General features: G+C 41.0%; 1 protein-coding gene across 1 annotated transcript; it reads right to left on the bottom strand.

The window, feature by feature from the left end:
• Nucleotides 1-2,448: 2,448 nt before the first annotated feature.
• LOC139459235 (gamma-tubulin complex component 4-like) lies at nucleotides 2,449-21,966 on the bottom strand. Its single transcript, XM_071240685.1, has 16 exons — nucleotides 21,825-21,966; nucleotides 20,895-21,030; nucleotides 19,015-19,178; nucleotides 17,793-17,849; nucleotides 16,393-16,472; nucleotides 13,012-13,207; nucleotides 11,121-11,298; nucleotides 10,822-10,946; nucleotides 9,710-9,866; nucleotides 8,164-8,268; nucleotides 6,769-6,892; nucleotides 5,658-5,835; nucleotides 5,216-5,350; nucleotides 4,632-4,748; nucleotides 3,216-3,355; nucleotides 2,449-2,596 (listed from the first exon to the last, which is right to left on the bottom strand). Exons 1-16 carry the CDS (start codon nucleotides 21,897-21,899, stop codon nucleotides 2,590-2,592), a joined length of 1,974 nt encoding a protein of 657 aa, XP_071096786.1. The 5' UTR covers nucleotides 21,900-21,966; the 3' UTR covers nucleotides 2,449-2,589.
• Nucleotides 21,967-22,470: the final 504 nt, after the last annotated feature.

Below are 22,470 nucleotides of genomic sequence, written 5' to 3'. Positions count from 1 at the left end.
AATCCTTGACCACGTGGTACATAGCAGACAATTGAACTTCCCGGAACCCAATCCTTGACCACGTGGTACATAGCAGACAATTGGACTTCTTGGAACCCAATCCTTGACCACGTGGTACATAGCAGACAATTTGACATCCCGGAACCCAATCCTTTACCACGTGGTACATAACGGACAGTTTGACGTCCTTGAACCCTACGCTTGTCCATATTTTCACAACAGACAGCTGAATGTTTTAATTGGATTTTTGGATCCGAATAACTATGATAGCCTCTAAACCAAGTATGGCGTTATATCGTATATAATCAAGAAACATTTTTAAAAAAAAAATTTAACATCATTATACATGTGTGACAGACATTGACAGATTGTAGCACACCTATCATTAGCCTTATGTGGGCGACCCCAAAAAGAACACTGCTCATTATTTATGCAGACAATGTGACCTCACAGTCAGCTACATTAAACTGCTAAATATGTAGCTCTATTCTCCCTAAAACTTAAAACATACTCAATTAGTTAATTTCTACCACAGTTTCTACCTAAATGAATGGTCACACATGCTTTGTAGTTACAGCAACTCTGCATTTGTAACCTGTAAATGTAGCTATGATGGCGACTTTTCTTTCAACACAATGAGGGTTTTGTGGCAGTTCATCCTTGTGAGAAGAATATCACTTGCACTACAATGACATATGTTCATCCTAAGTTCTGAAAGTTTTGAGGAATTGGGTAACAGGGAAATCTTTGTCATTTACATTACATGATGGCATAGAGGTATATCCACAAAAACTAGAGTCAACTGGGCAAATTGTTTTACTGTAACAAGTCACTAAGTGTAGCAGGGGTCTGTGACCTTTGAAATATGGACAAACGTGAGGAACATGCATCAGTCAAGTACTTTCAGATTGTTGTTTTGACCCTGGTTTCATCCACAGTCACAAATCATTGCAAAAACCTTTCTGGATCAGCTTCAAACAGAGCTGGGTCATCAGTAGGCATTTCCCAGTAGAGAGTACAGTTCACTATCACAGAAACTTTGACAATAAAGGAAAGCATAAGCTCGTTGGTTCCAAAGCTTTGTCCATATGATAAAAAACACACAAGGCACATCATATCTCTTGATAATCTAGCTCTGTAATCTGCAAGTTCTGAGGTTGGTCTTCATTCAGCTCTTACACCTAAGGTACTGGAGACTTAAAATGCCCTTTGGACATACAGACACTTAACTTAACACATTGTATTTTGATTTTGTTTATTATTACTATTTACATTATATACAGAGAAATATGTCCCAGAAACATAACAAGGTGTCATATATCATTAGCAATGACTTTTAACATACTGTACAGTAGCATAGTGAGCTGAGTTTAACACCCACCAGTTTTAAGTCATGTGGTTCAGTACATTCACTGCATGTCAGCTTGATGTGTGAGGAAAGCCCGGAGATATTACCCCTAGATGAAACACACAAGGAAGGGCCTTGTGCTGACAAACCTACGATCATAATCAGGGTGAATGAGGAATTTGAACCAACAATCTGTGGATGCTGGCACGCCTAAAGGTTTGTTTGTTGTTTAACGCCGCACTCAGCAATATTACAGCTATATGACGGCAATCTGGAAATAATTAAGTCAGACAGTCCACTGATTGACATCATGAACATCAATCTATGCAATTGGGAAACAATGACATGCATCAACCAAGTCAGCGAGCCTGACCACCCTGTCCAGTTAGTCGCCTCTTATGACAAGTATTGTCACCTCTTACGGAAAGCATGGGTTGCTGGAGACCTATATTCTACCCAGACTTTCACAGGTGACAGAGAATGAGAATTCAGCACCTTAGACACATAACCTTTGCCCATCACAGTAGTACAAGAAATAACTTTCAGGACCACAAGAACATCTTCTCAACTGTACATCTAAGATACAATCTCAACAAAAGTGATGATTCATTCAATCTCATTAAAATCAGATCTTAGTTCTCGCTACTGCTAAACAAAGTTCTGATGACTTCCCATTACAGGTCACGTCAGACCTACCTTGCGCGAACTTTGACCGACCAAGGGAATAACCAGTCAGAAGGCAGCTTCCTCGTGCTTTACGGCACTAAGTTCAAATTGGCGACTACGCTTCGAAACATATTTAGACAAATTCTCGATTACAAATTTGAAACCTGAACAAAAGAACATTCTGGAATGGCTAATAGATGGTCTAGATTGTATGGATTCAGTCGTTAAACCTGTAACTATTGTTCGGAGTTAAAGTTTTTGAGGTTGCATGATTAGAAATCACATTCCGACTGTCACTTTCAGGATCTGGTAAGTGATGCTCTGATTTGTCGGATGAAAGGTCGTACTGACGTGACCCCTAATGGGATGTCCTGAGATCTTTGTTTAGCGGTAGCGAGAACTGAGGTCTGATTTTAATGAGACTGCGATTCATTATTTCATGCTACAGTATCTCCAGACAATGAAATCAGTAACTCAACAATAAAGATACATATATTACATGGGTCATTTTGGTTCAATATGTCCAGCTCCTTCATCCCCCTTCATCATGGCTGCTGGGGCAGTAATCCTGTCTCTCAGATACTGAAAAAACAAGAAGTGACAGAGTGAGAAAGAGTGAGACTGGCATGGTTCACGGGGACCAATTCCGCCCTGGGATCCCCACAGCCATCAAACATGACATAATGGGGGCCTATTCTGCCACAGGGTCCCGACAGTAAGACAAGCATGACTACTAGGGGCCTATTCTGCCCTGAAATGTACCGCAGAGTAACAAACATGCCAAACTGGAGACCTATCCTGTCCCAGAATCTCGACAGCGACATTGGGAACCTAGTTTGCCCTGCCATATCCACAGGGAGGACTTCGATTAAATAATCACGAATGTTTACTGAGCAAAATCAGTACTTGGAACTGCTAACCAATAAGGTTTGAGGGGTGGTCGGGTAGTGTAGTGGTTAAAGTATTCACTCGTCACGCCGAAGACCCGGGTTCCATTCCTGACATGGATACAAGGTGTGAAGCCCATTTCTGGTGTCCCCCTCCGTGATATTGCTGGAATATTGCTAAAAGTGGCGTAAAACCATACTCACTCACTCACTCACCAATAAGGTTTGAGAAAGAAGTGCTATCAAATACTATCAAATGAATATTTCTTCTAAACTGTAATGGCAGACTATTGTATTGATCTACAAAGACATACCTGCCAAGCTGGCCCCCTGCCGTAGAGAAGTATCTGTTGAAGTCGAGTCTCAGCAACAGCTGGGCAAGATGGGGGCTGGCATTATGACTTCGAACACTGGACAGGATCTTGAATAACAAGCTGGACTGACGTTGAAAGTTCTGCAATCAAACACTGCACACCATCAGAGGCAATATGATTAGGGACAAAGAAAATATTCCCCTCCCAGATCCGTTAACATTCAATCCTGAACATTTGATCACAATAGCTCTCTCATACTGTGGAATAAATTATTTGATCATATTGTACAGAAATAATAGGGAGCTTAAAAAATAAGCAACAAATATTAGGTTTGTGGATAACATTTATCAATGCAATTGCAACTCTTAATGACGCAACAATGAAACCTATGCACCAAATACCCCAAAGATCTTAAGGAGAGCTTGGCCGAACACTCCCAGGGTAAGTTTTGGAGTTTTATCAATGGAACTGCTCCATTAATGTCTGTAGGTGTCGTAAGGTAGCCATGTGGTTAAAACTGTTTCTTGTCTTACTGAGGACCCAGTTTTCATAGATGAAATCATAGGTTCAGTTTGACCTATATGTACCTTGGCAATTGTCTGGAGCTGTGGGATGGTGTGTGTTATGTTGGATCAGTTTGACCTATATGTACCTTGGCAATGGTCTGGAGCTGTGGGATGGTGTGTGTTTGTGATGTTGTTGGTTCAGTTTGACCTGTATCTACCTTGGCAATGGTCTGGAGCTGTGGGATGGTGTGTGTGTGTGATGTTGTGTATGATGTTGTTGGTTTAGTTTGACCTGTATCTACCTTGGCAATGGTCTGGAGCTGTGGGATGGTGTGTGTGTGTGATGTTGTGTGTGATGGTGTTGGTTCAGTTTGACCTGTATCTACCTTGGCAATAGTCTGGAGCTGTGGGATGGTGTGTGTGATGTTGTGTGTGATGGTGTTGGTTCAGTTTGACCTGTATCTACCTTGGCAATGGTCTGGAGCTGTGGGATGGTGTGTGTGATAGTGTGTGTGATGGTGTTGGATTAGTTTGACCTGTATCTACCTTGGCAATGGTCTGGAGCTGTCGGATGGTGTGTGTGATGGTGTTGGATCAGTTTGACCTGTATCTACCTTGGCAATGGTCTGGAGCTGTGGGATGGTGTGTGTGATGTTGTGTGTGATGGTGTTGGATCAGTTTGACCTGTATCTACCTTGGCAATAGTCTGGAGCTGTGGGATGGTGTGTGTGATGTTGTGTGTGATGGTGTTGGATCAGTTTGACCTGTATCTACCTTGGCAATGGTCTGGAGCTGTGGGATGGTGTGTGTGATGGTGTTGGATCAGTTTGACCTATATGTACCTTGGCAATGGTCTGGAGCTGTCGGATGGTGTGTGTTATGGTGTTGGATCAGTTTGAGCTGTATCTACCTTGGCAATGGTCTGGAGCTGTGGGATGGTGTGTGTGATGTTGGCTGACTCTGCTTCATTCACCAGTCGGGAGAAGGTGGAGCACAGCTCCAGGATGTCATATAGGCAGCTGGATACCTGGAAAACAGAAGTATCCCACATAGCGAGTGAGTGAGTTGGGTTTGATGCCACTTTGAATAGCATTTCAGTTATATCACAGCATGTCAGGTTAATGTGGGAAGAAAGTGGGAAGTGTTTACCACTTTGGTGAAACCCACGAGCATGGGTATGGTGCTGACAAACCTAGAAATATATTAAGGGTGAAACAGGATTCGAACCTATGATCATAGGTTTCTGGCGATCCCAAGGGACACAACTCTGAACAGCGAATTGTGGCACCTTAGAGTCCCCAGTGTGCCCGAGTCCCCAGTGTCACATATACCGGTAGTCAGCTCTTCCAACCAATTCTGAGTGGTTGGTTTAGACTGCAGTCAGCAGTATTTCTATAATGGCAGTCCCAGAAGCAAGCCTTCTGCAAGGCTTTACACTCGGCTTCTACTCATCAGTGTAAAGCACAGAGACAATGAACCATGAACATTGCTTACAGATTTCATATGGACAAAGCTCTGTGACAGAAGAGTGACTAGGAACTGTTCGTGAGCCAACTTGACAGCTTCGAAATCTCCGGTCGAGTTGATCTTCTCCAGAAGAATGCCGTACTGAGACTCAATGACATCAACCTGCAAGTATAACCCAAATTTAATACACTGATGATATGACAAAGATTGTAACATCCTGTTCTTTTAGCCAAAACTTCACATGAAGCGAAAACAATATACCTTTAGACCATGCATTGAACAAAAGAGCATGTTTTCCAAAACCTGTATAAAACTCAAGTGCACATTACACACAAGAAAACAGGGGCATTACATCACTGAGTTTCAGCTTGAAGTGTGAGGAACAGACCAGTCAGATGAAGGCTGTAGATGCTTGCCACGAAATGCCACAGTGACAGGTAACATCTGCCCCACTATCTGCCCAACACACCTGCAGGTAGTACTGTAGATTATCCACCAGGAACATCATGTGTGTCCTCAGCTGCCATTTTGGAGCTTCCTCTGTTCGCAGTGTTTTTTTCTTACGCTGCATTTGAAATGTCCAACAGGATTGCAGATCAGTCTGTGTTTTCTTGACGGCCAACAGGAACCGAAAAATCCGGTTATACCTATGGGAGAAAACCGTCAGAATAAATCGGTCCACAAGATGAACAGCTGTTCTGGTTTAACTAACTGATACAAAGCTCGGCTGTTTTCTAAATTGACACATTCATGATACATTTTGACTGAAGGAGAAAATAAGCATAGTTTTATCTTTGGCGATACGCCAAACATCATGGCAGAAGTAACCATGAATAGGCTTCATACACAGTACCAAGGTGGGGTTTGGTTTGGGTTTTTTGTTGTTCAACGCTGCACTCAGCAATATTCCAGGTATATGATGACGGTCTGTAAATAATCGAGTCTGGACCAGACAATCCAGTGATTGACATCATGAGCATCGATCCACGCAATTGGGAGATTAATGACATGCATCAACCAAGTCAGTGAGCCTGACATCCCGATCCCATTAGTCACCTTTTACATCAAGCATCGTCGCCTTTTACATCAAGCATCGTCGCCTTTTACGGCAAACATGGTTTGCTGAAGACCTATTCTACCTGATCTTCACAGGTCGACGGCGGTATGTAAATAATCTATTCTGGACCAGACAATCCAGTGATTGACAACAAGAGCATCGATCCACGCAATTGGGATATGATGACATGCATCAAACAAGTCAGTGAGTCTGACCACCCGCTCCCGTTAGTTGCTTCTTATGACAAGCATAGTCGCCTTTTATGGCAAGCATGGATTATGAAGACCCATTCTACCCCGGATCTTCACAGGTCACTTGTAGTACTTGGGTGTTCTGCATGATGAACATGTATTTTTAGTACTTGGTTGTTCTACTTGGTGAACGTGCAATTGTGTTCTACGTGACCAAGACATGCACAGAGAATATACATACAACAATCTTAGCATGTTACTATGAGTTGTGTCAATGTTTATCACAAGTAGATGTGTCAAGGAATGAAGGTATGAGCAGCAAGGGTACCCACTTGTCCAGGATGTTGGGGGTGAAGAAGATGTGTAGAGGCCACTGGATGGTGCAGGTGAGACCCAGACACTTCCAGCCTGTCTCCACTGTGCCACCCGAGGTTCCATCCTCCGCCAGACCACCCTCTGTAGATGAGCGAGTCAGTCACAGCATTAAACATTAGTGATGCAGGCCTCAGTCATTTTCCACTTTACAGGTATGGACAAAGGGTGATAATCAAGGTGCAAATGGAGATCAAACCCATGATCAGCGGAACCTGGCATGACTAAGGGATGTAACTCAACATAATGAATTGCGGCACAATGGCACACTGTGCCACCCATTCCTCCTCTGTATACGAGACATAAGAATGTTTGTCAACCTTACAAGCATACAATCAGCAAAATACAACCTTGACCATAATTACCATGGATGACATTGAGTATTATTTTACCTTAGACAGTCAACAGTTTGAACATTTGGAGTGTCTTACTATGTCCAAGTATTGGTATTTGTCGTAATAATCACCCTAGTAACACAGAAAATTGACGAAGTGGGGACTGTTTTTAAAACATACACGAGTAACACGATGATGTCAAAGGTCAAGCAGGAGAGTACAAACTTGATGAAACTAAAACTTTTGCAAGAATTGGTAATTAGACATGGTGATTGACTATCATAACATCATTTCCAATTATGTAAGCATTTTTCAAGTGCTGTAATCAATATTGTTGTGTATTACCTGGAAATAGCAACCACATTGATTTAAAATTGCGACTATACACTACTGGTGATTCAGTAAACAATGCTCACCATCATTATTTTAGTTAGTGATGGCTAAAACAGCCCCATGCCATACGGGCACTAACAGAAAATGGCCCAATGACGTGGCGAAAACAGCTCCAACAGCTCGGCAAATGTGTGATGTATGGAAGCTCTGTCTTACCATTTGTAACCATGACTCAGTTTATGTCAAATTATGGCAACTAAATTATTCATTCTCTTACAACCGGGGTCCATTTCAAGACACCAAAATCACTAGTCTGGTCACGCTTGTAAATAACAGTTGTTGGGATCAGTAAATTGGTTCCTACAAGATTTCCCCAAAAGCCAGTTTCTTAATGGCGTACCTCACGACGGAATTGTTGGTATGACATTTCTGGTGTTGTCATGCCAGTGGTAATGTTATTGCTTTGCAAAGAAAGTCAAAACTCAACGTATGTGTGCAGAACATATGGGCTGTAAGGGTAGGGTGCTCACAAACCAAGGGTCATCATTGGGGAATATGGTAATCATAACAGTGGTTCCCAGCATGGACTTATTATTAATAAACGAAACTGTTGTCATGGTTACAGAGGCAGAGAGATTACATGATGCAATATAACAGTTAACACATTTAATGAAAGACTTGGCCTACTTTTTTCTGCAGCTTTAGATGTGACAGTCAGGTGGAAGTGTTGGAAGAAATTCTCATCTTCAAGAAGCACATTTCTTGCCGACTGCTGATACGCCATATTGACATCTGCAAATGGAAATCTTGATTTGATTTGTACAGCATTGCCCTGACTACAAATAACAATCAGTATCAGATGATAGCAGTGTGTCCTGATGATATGATGAGTTGTCAAGTGTCAGATGAAAAAAATATGTTTGTGTTTCCTTTCAACCTAGGCCATTTGTGACATGTCTGGGTACAATTCCACAAAGACATCTTAGCACCCTCCACCCCCCGAAAACCGAATGTAGTGTGTTGAAGGCAGGAAAATTATCTAAAAGAGAACATTTTGATATTTTGAGCTCCTCCCTTTTAAAAATGCTGGATGAACTGTTGTGGACTTAGGACAGTCGTAGCTACAAAGAGAAAGGGTGGGTGTATTTTAGTGAAGGGGTCCTGTGATGTCCGATGACAAAGTACTACAAGGGAAAGAGCGGGGGTGTATTTTAGTGAAGGGGTCCTGTGATGTCCGATGACAAAGTACTACAAGGGAAAGAGCGGGGGTGTATTTTAGCGAAGGGGTCCTGTGATGTCCGATGACAACGTACGACTACAATGGAAAGAGGGGGTGTATTTTAGTGAAGGGGTCCTGTGATGTCCGATGACAAAGTACGACTACAAGGGAAAGAGGGGGTGTATTTTAGTGAAGGGGTCCTGTGATGTCCGATGACAAAGTACTACAAGGGAAAGAGCGGGGGTGTATTTTAGTGAAGGGGTCCTGTGATGTCCGATGACAAAGTACTACAAGGGAAAGAGCGGGGGTGTATTTTAGCGAAGGGGTCCTGTGATGTCCGATGACAACGTACGACTACAATGGAAAGAGGGGGTGTATTTTAGTGAAGGGGTCCTGTGATGTCCGATGACAAAGTACGACTACAAGGGAAAGAGGGGGTGTATTTTAGTGAAGGGGTCCTGTGATGTCCGATGACAAAGTACGACTACAAGGGAAAGAGGGGGTGTATTTTAGCGAAGGGGTCCTGTGATGTCCGATGACAAAGTATGACTACAAGGGAAAGAGGGGGTGTATTTTAGCGGAGGGGTCCTGTGATGTCCGATGACAAAGTACGACTACAAGGGAAAGAGGGGGTGTATTTTAGCGAAGGGGTCCTGTGATGTCCGATGACAAAGTATGACTACAAGGGAAAGAGGGGGTGTATTTTAGCGAAGGGGTCCTGTGATGTCCGATGACAAAGTACGACTACAAGGGAAAGAGGGGGTGTACTTTAGCGAAGGGGTCCTGTGATGTCAGATGACAAAGTATGACTACAAGGGAAAGAGGGGGTGTATTTTAGCGAAGGGGTCCTGTGATGTCCGATGACAAAGTACGACTACAAGAGAAAGAGGGGGTGTATTTTAGCGAAGGGGTCCTGTGATGTCCGATGACAAAGTACGACTACAAGGGAAAGAGGGGGTGTATTTTAGTGCAGGGGTCCTGTGATGTCAGATGACAATGTATCCTGGTTCCCACCATGCTCTGTTGTTCCCGTGGGCGGGGCCTTCAGTAGCAGCTGGGCCTGGTCTATGAAGGCCAGGTATAGCTCTCCTCGACCCAACAGGTAGAAATCCTTCATGATGCGGATCTGGTTCATTAAACCTGAGTCCTGTACTATTAACACCCATAAATGCTGAAAACAAATATATAAAAACTGTGAGTGAGCCTGCAAATGATTGTGACAATGAGTGAGTGACTGCAACCATGGATGAATGAGTGAGTGAGAGTGAATTCTGGGTGTAACATTTCTTTATCATTTTTGTATAACAGACCATACAATAAAACCTAAGCTTCATAAAAATAACATTACAATAGATAATTGAGGAATGTAACATGTCAGCCTTCATGCAGAAAAGACTCCTTGGATATCAATATTGTAGTGAGTGAGTATGGTTTTACGCTGCTTTTAGCAATATTCCAGCAATATCACTGCGGGGGACACCAGAAATGGGCTTCACACATTGTACCCATGTCGGGTATCGAACCCGGGTCTTCGGCGTGACGAGCTAACGCTTTAACCACTAGGCTACCCGACCGCCCCTATCAATATTGTAAGAAAATCAACTGAAGTACATTCTGGCAACTGGAAGCAACTTTGTTGATGCTTTTCCAAGACACTAACATTGACTCATTTACATAACAGACAATGTAGATATAGAGAAACTTACAACAGACTGCATATAGGCCAATCAAGCTACTCTATAACATGTGTGATTAGAATTCCTAACTCATCAAAAACTGGTATTCATTATCCTTGTTGAATACCATTAATATTTATAAGCAGTTACGTTGATGAAACTATCAATATTAATTTGGACATAATCTCTGAGCCTTGCACTCTTGCATATGCATCAATCTGATTTAAAATAGCTCCATATGAAACAGGAAATAATGCAATGCATGTCAGTCAGGAACTATCGTTGAGCAAAAAGGTTCTCTTTGAACAGTTGTACCTGGCACTACAGATGTTTTGAAAATTTGACATAATGAAAATGGGAATAGGAATAGGATATAAAACGGTTCAAGAAAGATGCGTAACCAGTTCAAGACTTTTCAAAACATGACATTACTCATTGTATAACAAATACCTCAGCAACATAGGTCCTGATCTTGTCTATGAGACTTTCAAACTGCATACTGTTAAAGTCGGACTGCTTAGACAGCTCATGCAGTGCCCGGGCAAATTCCTGCTCTCTGTTCTTTAATATTGACCCTGCAACATACAAAATCAGACTCAACATTTTATTACGACTACTTACTAAAAAGGCTCAAAGACAAAACTGGTCTGAAAACAAGTGACAATGGGTCTCGACGGCAGTGTTAAATATCATTCACTCATTGCGCCTTACTTTTCAATCTTTCTCTGTTCCCACAAACATATTCCTACCTATTTTCTGTGCTTGAGGCTTGTGTCTGTCATGTTCAAACATCTGGACTGACTCCCCTACAAACAGGATGTGGCTGGACACCCTGGTCGGGATGTACGCCGGCAGCAGGTCCGCCTGGACCGTGAACTGACTCAGGGATGGAGTCTCACCAGCCAGGCTCGACAGGTTCAGGAGGCGCTGTGGAATACAGGCAACAACAGATAAAGCACTTGTTTCAATGACAATATTTACATGGTGTCTCTACAGTCTTTGTTTCCATGACAATAATGACATGCTATCCACATAGTCTTTTTGCCATGACAATAATGACATGCTATCCACATAGTCTTTGATGCCATGACAATAATTACAACCCATACATATAGTTTTTGTTTCCATGACAATAATTATATGTGCATCAGCTTGATATGTGAGGAAAGCCTAAAGTAACACAGGTCCAGCAAAGGTTGTGAAACCTTTGAGTAGGGGCGTGTTGCTGACAAACCAGGAATATTCAGGGTGAATCTAGGATTCAAACCCATGACTGATCTGAATCCTGCACGGCAAAGGGATGCAACTCTGATCAGGAAGAACAGAATCCCTCCACACTGAGAGTGTACACATTATGAGGAGGAAACAACCTGCCGTTACAATGAAAAAACATATTATTAACCTCAACCATAAGATACCCAATAAGTTCATTTCATATCAAAACATTGTTTCAGAAATGAAATATCTGCACAGCAGTCTGATAGTGTTTGGGGGGCACGGGTGGCCCAGTTGTCTAAGGCACCACAATTCACTGTGCAGAGTTGCATCCTTTGAGTACGCCAGAAACCTATGATTGTGGGTTTGAATCCCAGTTCACCACACATTAAGCTGACATGCCATGATATAACTGGAATACTGTTAAAAGCGGTGTTAAACCCAACTCACTCACACTCACTGATAGTGTATGATATCCATTTTTCACTCGATTACGTTTTGGTGTTGACTAAATACTGTAAACGATAAGGCCAGTAAACTTGCTGCTGATGTGCAAACAGCAATCAGCTTCCACCTTTCAAGTAGGCTGTGCATGTTAATTAGGGGTGCTTGTTAGTTAGGTGTGCTTGTTGATTGGGTGTGCTTGTTAATTAGGTGTGCTTGTTAATTAGGCTTGATTTGATATTGGCATCATGTGCTCAGTTAGTTAGAAATCATCCTGCCTTTGACATAATTGTGGCAATCGCAGTGAGGTTAGTCACACTGTGTGTGAAGTGACTTTGGTGAGTGTGCGTTTGGTCGCTATTATATTATTTTGAAATGACAGGAACTTTACTGTGTGCGAAATATACATAATGTCGTACACGTAAAATCTCCAAATCATCATCATCATAGGGAATTTACAGAGACTGGAAGGTGACTTCAAGACAACTGGGAATTTGACACATTGCAGTTCAACACAATGAGAGAGCTCTAGATAAGAATTTGGTTATGTGGGTATTTTACCCTTAGGTTTGATTTTTATGGGGTTCCACAATTTTTAGTGGGTTTTCAATTTTGTGTTACCCTACCCACATGCTTCATTTCATTTGGGTATTTTAACTTGAAAAACTGTTTCGTAACAAAATCATTTAAAACCAAATGAATAGTAGTGTACACGTTTTCAAAAAATACTGAATGTAACTGTCAGTTAATGAATTTCGCGATTGGCTGATACACAATCACTTTAGCTGACAGTTGTAAACACATATGAGTTTAATTTCAATAGCATTTTTATAGTTTTTGACGTGTATTTGATATGCTAGGGATTTGATTTGGCTGCATATTTCAGTTTATTTAATGCATATTTTAAACACGCAACTTATGTACAACTCTGCAACATGCTTCGACTGTTGATAATTTTCTGTGAACTATTTCAGCACCTACCTGCAACTGCCTCCCAGTTACTCCCATGATGCCAAGCTCATCATCTTGAGTTTCCTGCGTGTCTTCGTCCGTCTGCTCACCACGACCCCCGTCTGCCTGCTGTATGAAGAACTCTCGGTATGGGTCCACCAGGCTCCCATGGAGCAGCCATGCACACAACTGCTTGAACATCACGCCGTGACATACATGGAGCACCCTGTAAACATATATACATGTGGCACCAGTTAGTATGGTTAGAATGGTATCAGCATAATGTAGGAGGCAAGTCAGAGGTGATGTTTGTGTGTTTGCTGCTTAACGCTGCATGCAGCGATATTCCAGCTACATGATGCCAGTCTGTAAATAATGGAGTCTGGACCAGATAATCCAGTGACTGACATTGACAATTGGGATATGATGACATGCATCAAACATGAGCCTGACCATCCAATCCTGTTAATCACCTTTTACAACAAGTATGTGTTGCTGAAGACCAATTCTATCCCGGACCCTTCATGGGTTCCAAAGTGATGCAAGTCTAACCACTTGGGTGAAACACACAAATATAGGTATGGTGCTGACAGTTCAAAATGTCAAATATCGCAACAACACAGGAATCTTTACATATTTCTTGTCAATATTAGTAACTTCAAAATATTTTTTACATCTGTATACTTATCCTGCATTATTCTTTGATGCATTTACTGCTGTTTTTTTACAGTAAGACGAAGATGTGTAAGGTCCTGACTCCAGCTGAAAAAGAAGTTGTCCCAACTAGTTGTGTGGCTAATTCCATCACACAGCGGCCACGGACGTGATGATGTCAGGGAAGCTCACATTACTGCTTGATCATAACATCTGAAAACATTGTGGGGAGGAAGCTCTGCAACATGTGGGCCACTCTAGACGTAGTAATGCAGGATAAGTATACAAATGTTAAAAATATTTAGATTTTACTAAAATAATTTAACATATCCTGCATAGCTCCTTAATGCATCTGAATTGGACGATACAGAAGTGGGCGTACTTCAGATGTGATCTTCAGAAGACCCTTGTCAAAAAGTCATCCTTTTACGATGACTGGAACCCAGGCGACCATTCCTGTCAGAGGAAATACGAGAGTGTGAGGAATGTAGAAAGCCAAGGTAAAAGAACAGTAGTAGAAAGTAGCAGATGCTAGAGTCTAAAACTGACTTACCAAGCCAATGCTTGCATTGGGTTGGTGACCTGCTTGGCAACGTCCAGAAGACCAAAAGTGTGGACGCCCTCAATATCTTCCAAGGCCTCGTCCTCAGTGGCTAGCAAAGATTGTGCTTCCAAAAGCTCCCTTCCATAATGAATCTGATGGAGCAGTTGCTGAGGAGAGCTATGGTGGATGCAACTGCTGGGATCCTGTGAGGGTCGTTGGCCTCGGGAGGATCCATGCCAGTGGCCTCATATGCCTGAAGGATGATTGCACATAGCCACACAGATATTGTGTTATGGCTAACTTCCGTCTGGGAGGTCGTGGAAACAGGGCACAAGTGGAGTGTCTCCTCATCTTCAGCCCACACGATCGAGGAGAGTTATGGGATGGTGAAGGGCCTGTCAGGCTGTCCTGGGAGTTGATTCTTGGTATTGAAGTCTCAGCACAGCCCAAGGTGAATGTCTCCCTGCACCCTGCAATCAAACTGGACATGGGGGATGTCGAGTGCATGCAACTCACTTACCCTTGCTGCTGTAACTAGAGCCAAGAGGAACACCATTTTCTTGGTGAGGTAAACAATAAAGCTGAGTGTTTAGACTCAAACGGAGCACCACGTAGCAATTTAAGAACTATGTTCTGATCCCAATGATCTGAACATGGTCTTCTGATCCTCTAGTCTGAAGGAGCACAGAATGCTTGGAGTTCTGGAATCTTTGTCATTTTGCGATTGAGAAATACTGCGGGCATTCTACGGAACGCTTGTTGAATATTGTCATGGCTGTGGCATGTACATTCTCTATGGTCTTTTAGTTTAGTAATATGTTATTGTTTTCTCACAGAGACTGATGTTGATTTTGAGGGTAAATGCTGGTGTAAGAGACAACTTCGCAAAGTCCTCGTTCAATGCTGCGACCAAGTCCTTCAGCATTGGCTCCAGCGGAATGTAAGTAGGCCGGAACCAGATAGTATCGCTCTTATCCACACCTGGGAAAAGGAACAACAGCAGCCAAGTGGTCAGCCATCCAGTCCGGCACAGATGCCCTCCAGTGATGAAACCTCATAGTTAGGCAAAAAAGGAGCCCTCTGATGAGTCTGATCGCGGCACAGGGGAACGGCTCCTGGACCTAGATGACTTAGAACTGCGTCTAGAGGAAGATCCAGGAGACATGCGCAATGATGCAGCTTTGGAGGTAGAGGTGCTACCGGTGAGCACAGAAGGCACAAATGTAGCAGGTGCCGTAGGAGCAACAGACACAGGAGGCGGGATTGGAGGCACTTGGAGAAGCCTGGAGGAGATAGGGGTGAACGTAAGCTACAGTAGGTTCAGTCCAGACACAAGGGGTGGGGATCCCTGCTACACTTGTTATAGTGGCAGTGATATCTGCTATTAATCAGAGGCTATAATACAAAGAGGTGTACAAACAAAGTTAATGTTTTTAACCCAGAAACTCGGCAGATAAAATAAATATGTTGCAGTATAAAAGTGAGAAACACATTAACTTCCAAAAGGAAGCATTAGGTAAAATTCAAAATGGCTAATCAGAACTACAGAGCACAAGATTTTATACAGTGACTTGTAGCCACCATCACCTGCAATATGTTAATGTGATGGCAAAAATATGTGGTAAGATGTGACGTCACAAACCATAAGAATCACCGTAATCAATCACAAAAGAACGTTGAAATGACAAACAAGCTAGAGGGCGCCAGTAGATAGATTAGTTGGAGCTTATAATACAGGTCTGGTTGACAAGCGGTAATGTGACGCTCCGTGACGTGTTCACTTCAGTGGTCACGTGGGTGCTGTGTGATGGAATTAGCCACACAACTAGTTGGAACAACTTTTTCAGCTGGGCCTTACACAGCTTCCATCTTTCCGTCACAAAACAGCAGTAAATGAATTAAAGAGTAACACAGGATAAGTTAAAAAATGCAATGATAGACACTTAAAGGAGGTCATTACTGTGATTTGGTTTACAAGAGATAAATCAACTTGAATCAAACAAAAATTTAGGGGGTCCTTGGGTCCTTCAGGTTTGAAACTGAACAGTTCAACATAGCATCAATATTCAGATGTGCTGTGGTTTTCATCTGCCTACATATCCTATTGAAGGGCACACAAGTAAAGGGAGGCAACTTCCACTGATATATTTTGGCTAGATAATAATGTCTTGGTACTGTCAAAGAGTTATCAACAAAGGTCACATTGAGCTCACCTGTGCAGAGCCTCTTTCACAGATGGCAGACCACATATAGAGTTCTTGTGGACAATGTCCAGAATGTAACACCCATGAGCCTGTAATTAAAACAAATGAGAAATCTGTAACATTATTAAAGACCATGTTTCAATTGGGTGCACATTTCATCATGTTTGAAAACCCATTTGTTGTCATCAAATCCAAGTTAAATTAATGAAAATAATGGGGACTGTTATGGACATTAATGACGCTTAATCTCTGCAGCAAAACAGCAGCATTAAAACTACACAAATGGAACGTAATTAAGTTAGGTAGTAGAAATATTATCCATGTGAGTGCTTTTGGCTACAAGCCAACATGAACAACATTTCAATTACATCAATTGCATCATGGACTGGTTTGTCTGTTTAATGTGAGAGGAAGTTCATAAGTTTGACCTGTCTAAGACATTTACCATTCTGGTGAAACCCAGTGCAAGGCTGTGGTGCTGAGAAGCCAATGATCCTAATCAGGGCATCTTATTGGATTCAAACCCAGTCATTGGATGTCAGCATGACAAAGGGATGCAACTCTGCACAGTGAACGGTTTTCCCAAGGGACAACATGGCCACAATGCCCCATCTGCCTGAGGCAAGGGAGCTAACTGACTATAAAAGTCAAGTTTCCACCCTTCCTGAACTAGGTTGGAATTATGGCTGGACTAACGAGTCTATGCCTAGTCCAAGCAAAATTGTGTAACTAAATCGTCATTCGGTTCGTAAACTGTCATGCACATTTCGGTTGCAGGTGAAAGCATGGGTACCAACAATTTATATTTAAATATATTTGTACCAACAGATATTTTCCAAATCTTTCATGTTCTTAATCAAGGTGCCCATGTGATTTGATGTGAAGTAAGACCTGTTTTATTACCATAAAGATCTTGATTATTGATCAGATTGTCTTCACTAGGCAACGCCATTTTATTTGATGCAAATGCAAATGATATGAGAGATGGAATCGGTCAATAGGTGGGTCATAGAAGGGTAATAACTCTTAATAGCCACTGGGAACGGTACAATTGATCCCAGAAATTCCATCCATGTTCGGCAAGGGCGGAAACTGGAATTTCACAGCCAGTTAAATCCCTTGCTTTGGAAGGATGCAATGCCTCGGGTAATATTATTAAGCAGGGTTTTATCTACAAACAGGCTGAAAGTCTACAAACCAAATTTTACAAATCAGAATGCAGGAATTTCAATGAACACAACGAAAATGTAATTATTATTGTATTGAATGCAATGATACAATGCAATCTAAAAATACCTCTGAAAATAAGAATTTTAGAAATAAACCTAATTTGGAACAAAATAACAATTATTTTCCTATTTGCCAATGACACTTACTCAGGATAAATCCCTGACTAAGCTGATGATTACCTTGTGAGATTTTATCTGTTCAATGACGGACGAAAGAGCTGGGAATAACAGTTGGTACTGAAATGAAAACAGGACAACGTTTATTGCATAAAAATGAAGGAAAATTATGTATTCTCATGTTTCTGACAGTATGACTATGCGTTCCTAAGCTATTGTTAGATAATATCATTGAAGTTAAATAAAATTACATTATGTTTGGTCTCTTTTAGTTCACTTTGATTATGCCGCTTTGAAGAGAGTTACAAGTTCAAATCACTGGAGATGGTAATCATAAATATGCTTAAGACATATTAAAATATATATACAAATATTGTTAAGTCTGATTTATAAAACAAAACTTAAAAGATTGCTGATCTGGAACTTGTACTTATAATAGTATCTGAGCAATGGTAGTGTTACCAGTAAAAGGTAGAGACTGGGCGTTACACAACGTGGAAATGAGCGGTCAGTATGGACAAATGTATAAAACGGACGCAGAAAAAAATAAATATTGCGTACCAGGGGATGAACGATAATAATCATTGTATCAAATCCTTAAAAAAAATATCGAGGCCTTGTAAATAAGATAATGATGAAATCTTACAGTACAGTACACTACACAATTTCATAACTTTACAGGACCCTCATATTTCTTGTGAGGACACTTGAAAATAATCACAGCGGGTCCCCTGGACCCCTCGTATTGTAAATCAAGGTAAAAACCAAACTTCTTAACTACCCAACACAAACATTATACCTCCACATCTCAAATAGTGTGAAATGTAAAATTTCCTATAATAATGTCCCTACTGCCTAGTGGTGGGACAAAACACAGATGCATCGGTTGATCGTGATATTTTACTTTGTGATACAAGTATCGCTCGCAGTTGCACACTAAGCAAAAAATATCGATTGTGACCTTAAATGTTTGCTTTAATAACTGTTCAACTAAACTCTAATCAGTAGTGCAAGTTAATAGTGAAAACATAAATATTTTCTTTCTTTGTGCCATACTTCGCACTGACAACTGTAAATCATCAGTGAGCCAAGTATTTGGCCATCCTGTCTATGAAAAAGATGGCTTACGCAAGACAGATAAGAGCACATGCAAGTATCATGATACATATCGGATCGTGAGTAAGGTATCGTGATACGTGTCGGATCGCACAGTTGGTGTATCGCCCCAGCCCTACCACTGCCCAGTGAAAACATTCCCAATTCCCTGTTAAGGTGAGATCCTCACTGGTTGTAGGGTGCACTGTAGATGGGATACAGGGAGGTGAGGGTCGGCAATGATGTCTTGTTCTAGTTGCAGGAGCAACTGTCGGTAATCCTGAAGAACTTCATCCAAACCATGACAAAAAGCCTTGATGTACATTCCATGTAGGTTTCCTGAGAAGGAGTTCTCTGGGAAAGGAAGTCAAAAAGGTGAATGTTGTAAGGAGTGAGGTCAGAAGTCGATGGACAATGGACAACTCACCTTAACATAAAGCCGCTTTGTCACTTTCACTTGTGGCGAGCTAAGTGACATGCAGGTGAACAACAACCATAAAAAGTTATTACCCTAACATACCCAGGTGATTAATACATTAACCTTAAAGTGGAATCCTTAAACCAAAGCATATGAAGCTAATTCAAGAACACATTGCATGGCCCAAATGAACTTGTTCACCTAGAAATATCCTGCAGCTAAAAGTGACAATTCCCCTTCCTAATTATATAAATATAGTTAATGTGTGTTCATGGCAAGTGTTTACATGTTATCAGAACAACTTATCATAACTCTTTCAAGGCTTTCCATGATCTTCTTGACTATTCTATCAGTTAATAGCAACATGATGTAAAAAAGTCCATAATGAAATGGCATTTATCCTCCCAAATTGTCCATGAACTGCAAATGTATGGTCTACCAGTGGTCACTACAGATACCATAGACAAGGAAAGCTAACTGCGAAGTCGTAGCTATGTCCTGTGCTGCGTTTACTATCTGATATCTGCTGGTTGTTGATACATAGATACAATTCAGGTAAGCAGTGAATTTGTAGCCACTCCCATCTCGTAGACACAATTTTCAGTGAATTCATAGGCAAACCTATAGTGAATTCGTTGACACATTTTTATATCGGAATTAAATGGAAATAATTACTAATAATGCCTATCCTTGTATTTCACTCACACAACTGGTTTGTTTACGAATTCACCAACAACCTACGATTCATACCTTTGTAACATACTCCTAAAGTCTGAGCACTGATTTTGCTCCAGCAATCCGTGAGAGTGAACATTACAGAATATAGTGGATCTTTTTATATACCCCCATGTTCCCAAACCATTAATCTAAAAGTATAGCAAACATTTTAAATGAAAATGTATTTTGTCAAAAGAAGCTATTAAACTTGATTGGGTAGTTGGTCGCTGTGTCTAGCAATAGTAACAGCAGCTGTGACAGTAAATTCAACTTTGTCATGTTCTTAGACTCAAAATAAAAATACATTTCAAAGGCAAAGATTTGGCTGTATTCAAAGGTAAAAAGTTTTGGAAGAAACGTGTATAAACATTTCCATGATATCATGTTACTGCACTTACGAAGGCTGGTGAAAAATAAGCAACAGACTTCAGTGGAACACTATGAAAGCATGAATGGTAGCTAAGCATTATCGACCAGCAGATATTGGACAGTAAAATTGGAGCAGTACAGTGTTACTGATTCCTCAACCAAGGAAAGCTGTTACTGTTAAATTCCTTCTAGATTAATTTCTAATTGGAAACAAGGAAGCTTAACCTGGCTTCATCTATTTCTACCTTACAAAGTGTGAATACAGTCTTGCTATATAAGTGCAACAATCTTGAACGCTATGTTAAACCCTATTTCACGTCACATCACATCAAGTCCCCAGCAACCTATGCTTGTTGTAAAAGGCAACTAAATGGATCGGGTGGTCAGGGTGGTCAAACTCGGTGACTGGGTTGGTTTATCGTATCCCAACTGCATGGAGTAATGGTCATGATAACAAACACAGGATTGTCTGACCGAGGCTCGATTATTTAGAGACTGATGTCATATAGTTGTAACAATGCGGAGTGCAGCATTAAACAACAACTAAACAAACAAACAAAGCCTACCTGCATTTTGGAAGCTTAGAGTTGATCCATATTTGTGAATAAACACCTTGAACCCTCTATACAAGGTGCCTAAGCGACACAGCTGGTTCAGTACGTTCACTTCAGATGGGTGGATAAATGGGAGGTCCTCCAAAACCTGAGAAAAGAAAATGTTTTGACTGATAGATGTGAAGGGTTTTCCTCAGGTGATGCAATGATCAACAGTTTGAGAGTTACTTCTGTCTATATAATCATGAATCAATGATAAGATGAATCATTATAAATGATAGTTAGAAATTGGTGCTAGTCCTGTAGTCCTTGCCAAACTGCCCAATAATTACAGTATCATAAAATTTGCCATTTTTAAGAGTCTTGCTATGTTATCATTATAAAAACTAGTAGTCTAAAAACGTTAATGCTTGTCGTTAGAGGCGACTCACAGGATCGGGTGGTCAGACTCGCTGACTTGGTTGATGCATGTCATCGATCCCAGTTGCATGGATCGATGCTCATGATGTCAATCACTGGTTTGTCTGGTCCAGACTCGAATATTTACAGACTGCCGTCATATAGCTGGAATATTGCTGAGTACGGCGTTAAACAATAAACAGAAACGGTAGCACCTTTAGAATACAGTACCACAACTTCTCGTGAGGATGATCTCTGCAGTAGTAGCATCCGTTTCTACCAATGTAGTTCATTTGGTCAAAGTAGCATGAACAACAACAATATACAATATAATTGCTGAAATAATCTTCTAACATAATAGTAATGACTTTCTCAGGTCTAACTCTAATACTCTTACAAGACTGAAATGACTTCATAATGAACATACAAACTGACAGCTTGATCGAATGACAAGTTACCAGTACACTAGGCCAAACTTGGGCTAGATGTAGCATTATTAAGAATTGTTCAAAATCATTAACATAACAGATATGTTCCACCCACTTTTATTCCATCTCCATTGTCCTTAAAAACACCACCACAATGTCCTGTCAAGGCAAGAAGAACTTCATGAAGCATGGCTCTGACTGTGTCACTTATTTCTCTATCTTTCCACCATAACAAGTTTGTACCTGGCGGTAAATGACAAATTATCTCCCTTGACAAACTTTATTAACGTCTTAGTTTCTTTACAACTAGTATTAACTTTTGATATTGTGTTGGAGCAAATAATCAACACTTGACGGAAAAAAAATACATTCATAGTATTGTAAATTGGAAGACCTCTTTCAATATAAGTTTTGGATAGTCAACCAGATAACACGTCTGCCTTTTGGTTAAATGGGTTTGTTGTTGTTTTTATTATGTTTTATTTTTGTTGTTTGTTTCCTTTAAAAGTGAACGATTCTATGAGCACACTGAAGAGAGTGTCAAAGCTTTAATGTTTTTTTGTATTAAGTTGTCGTAAAGATATGTCGTAATGCCGCAAATCTATTTTGAACTACTGGTTAAAATAATTATTATTGGGGGCTAACTCCATAGTCCCTGAAATAAAGTTATGCATTTATAAAATTACTTCGATAAAGGAACCCCTAAGTCTCTTAATTAACTAAGCTGAAAAGGTGGTGAATATATCGGATTCTAGCGTTGT

The sequence above is a fragment of the Haliotis cracherodii genome, unplaced genomic scaffold, assembly GCF_022045235.1.
Source record: "Haliotis cracherodii isolate W230 unplaced genomic scaffold, xgHalCrac1.p SCAF_1, whole genome shotgun sequence".
Lineage (NCBI taxonomy): Eukaryota > Metazoa > Mollusca > Gastropoda > Lepetellida > Haliotidae > Haliotis > Haliotis cracherodii.
Note: the sequence above shows the minus strand (reverse complement) of the source record. Positions and strands in the feature narration are given on the sequence as shown.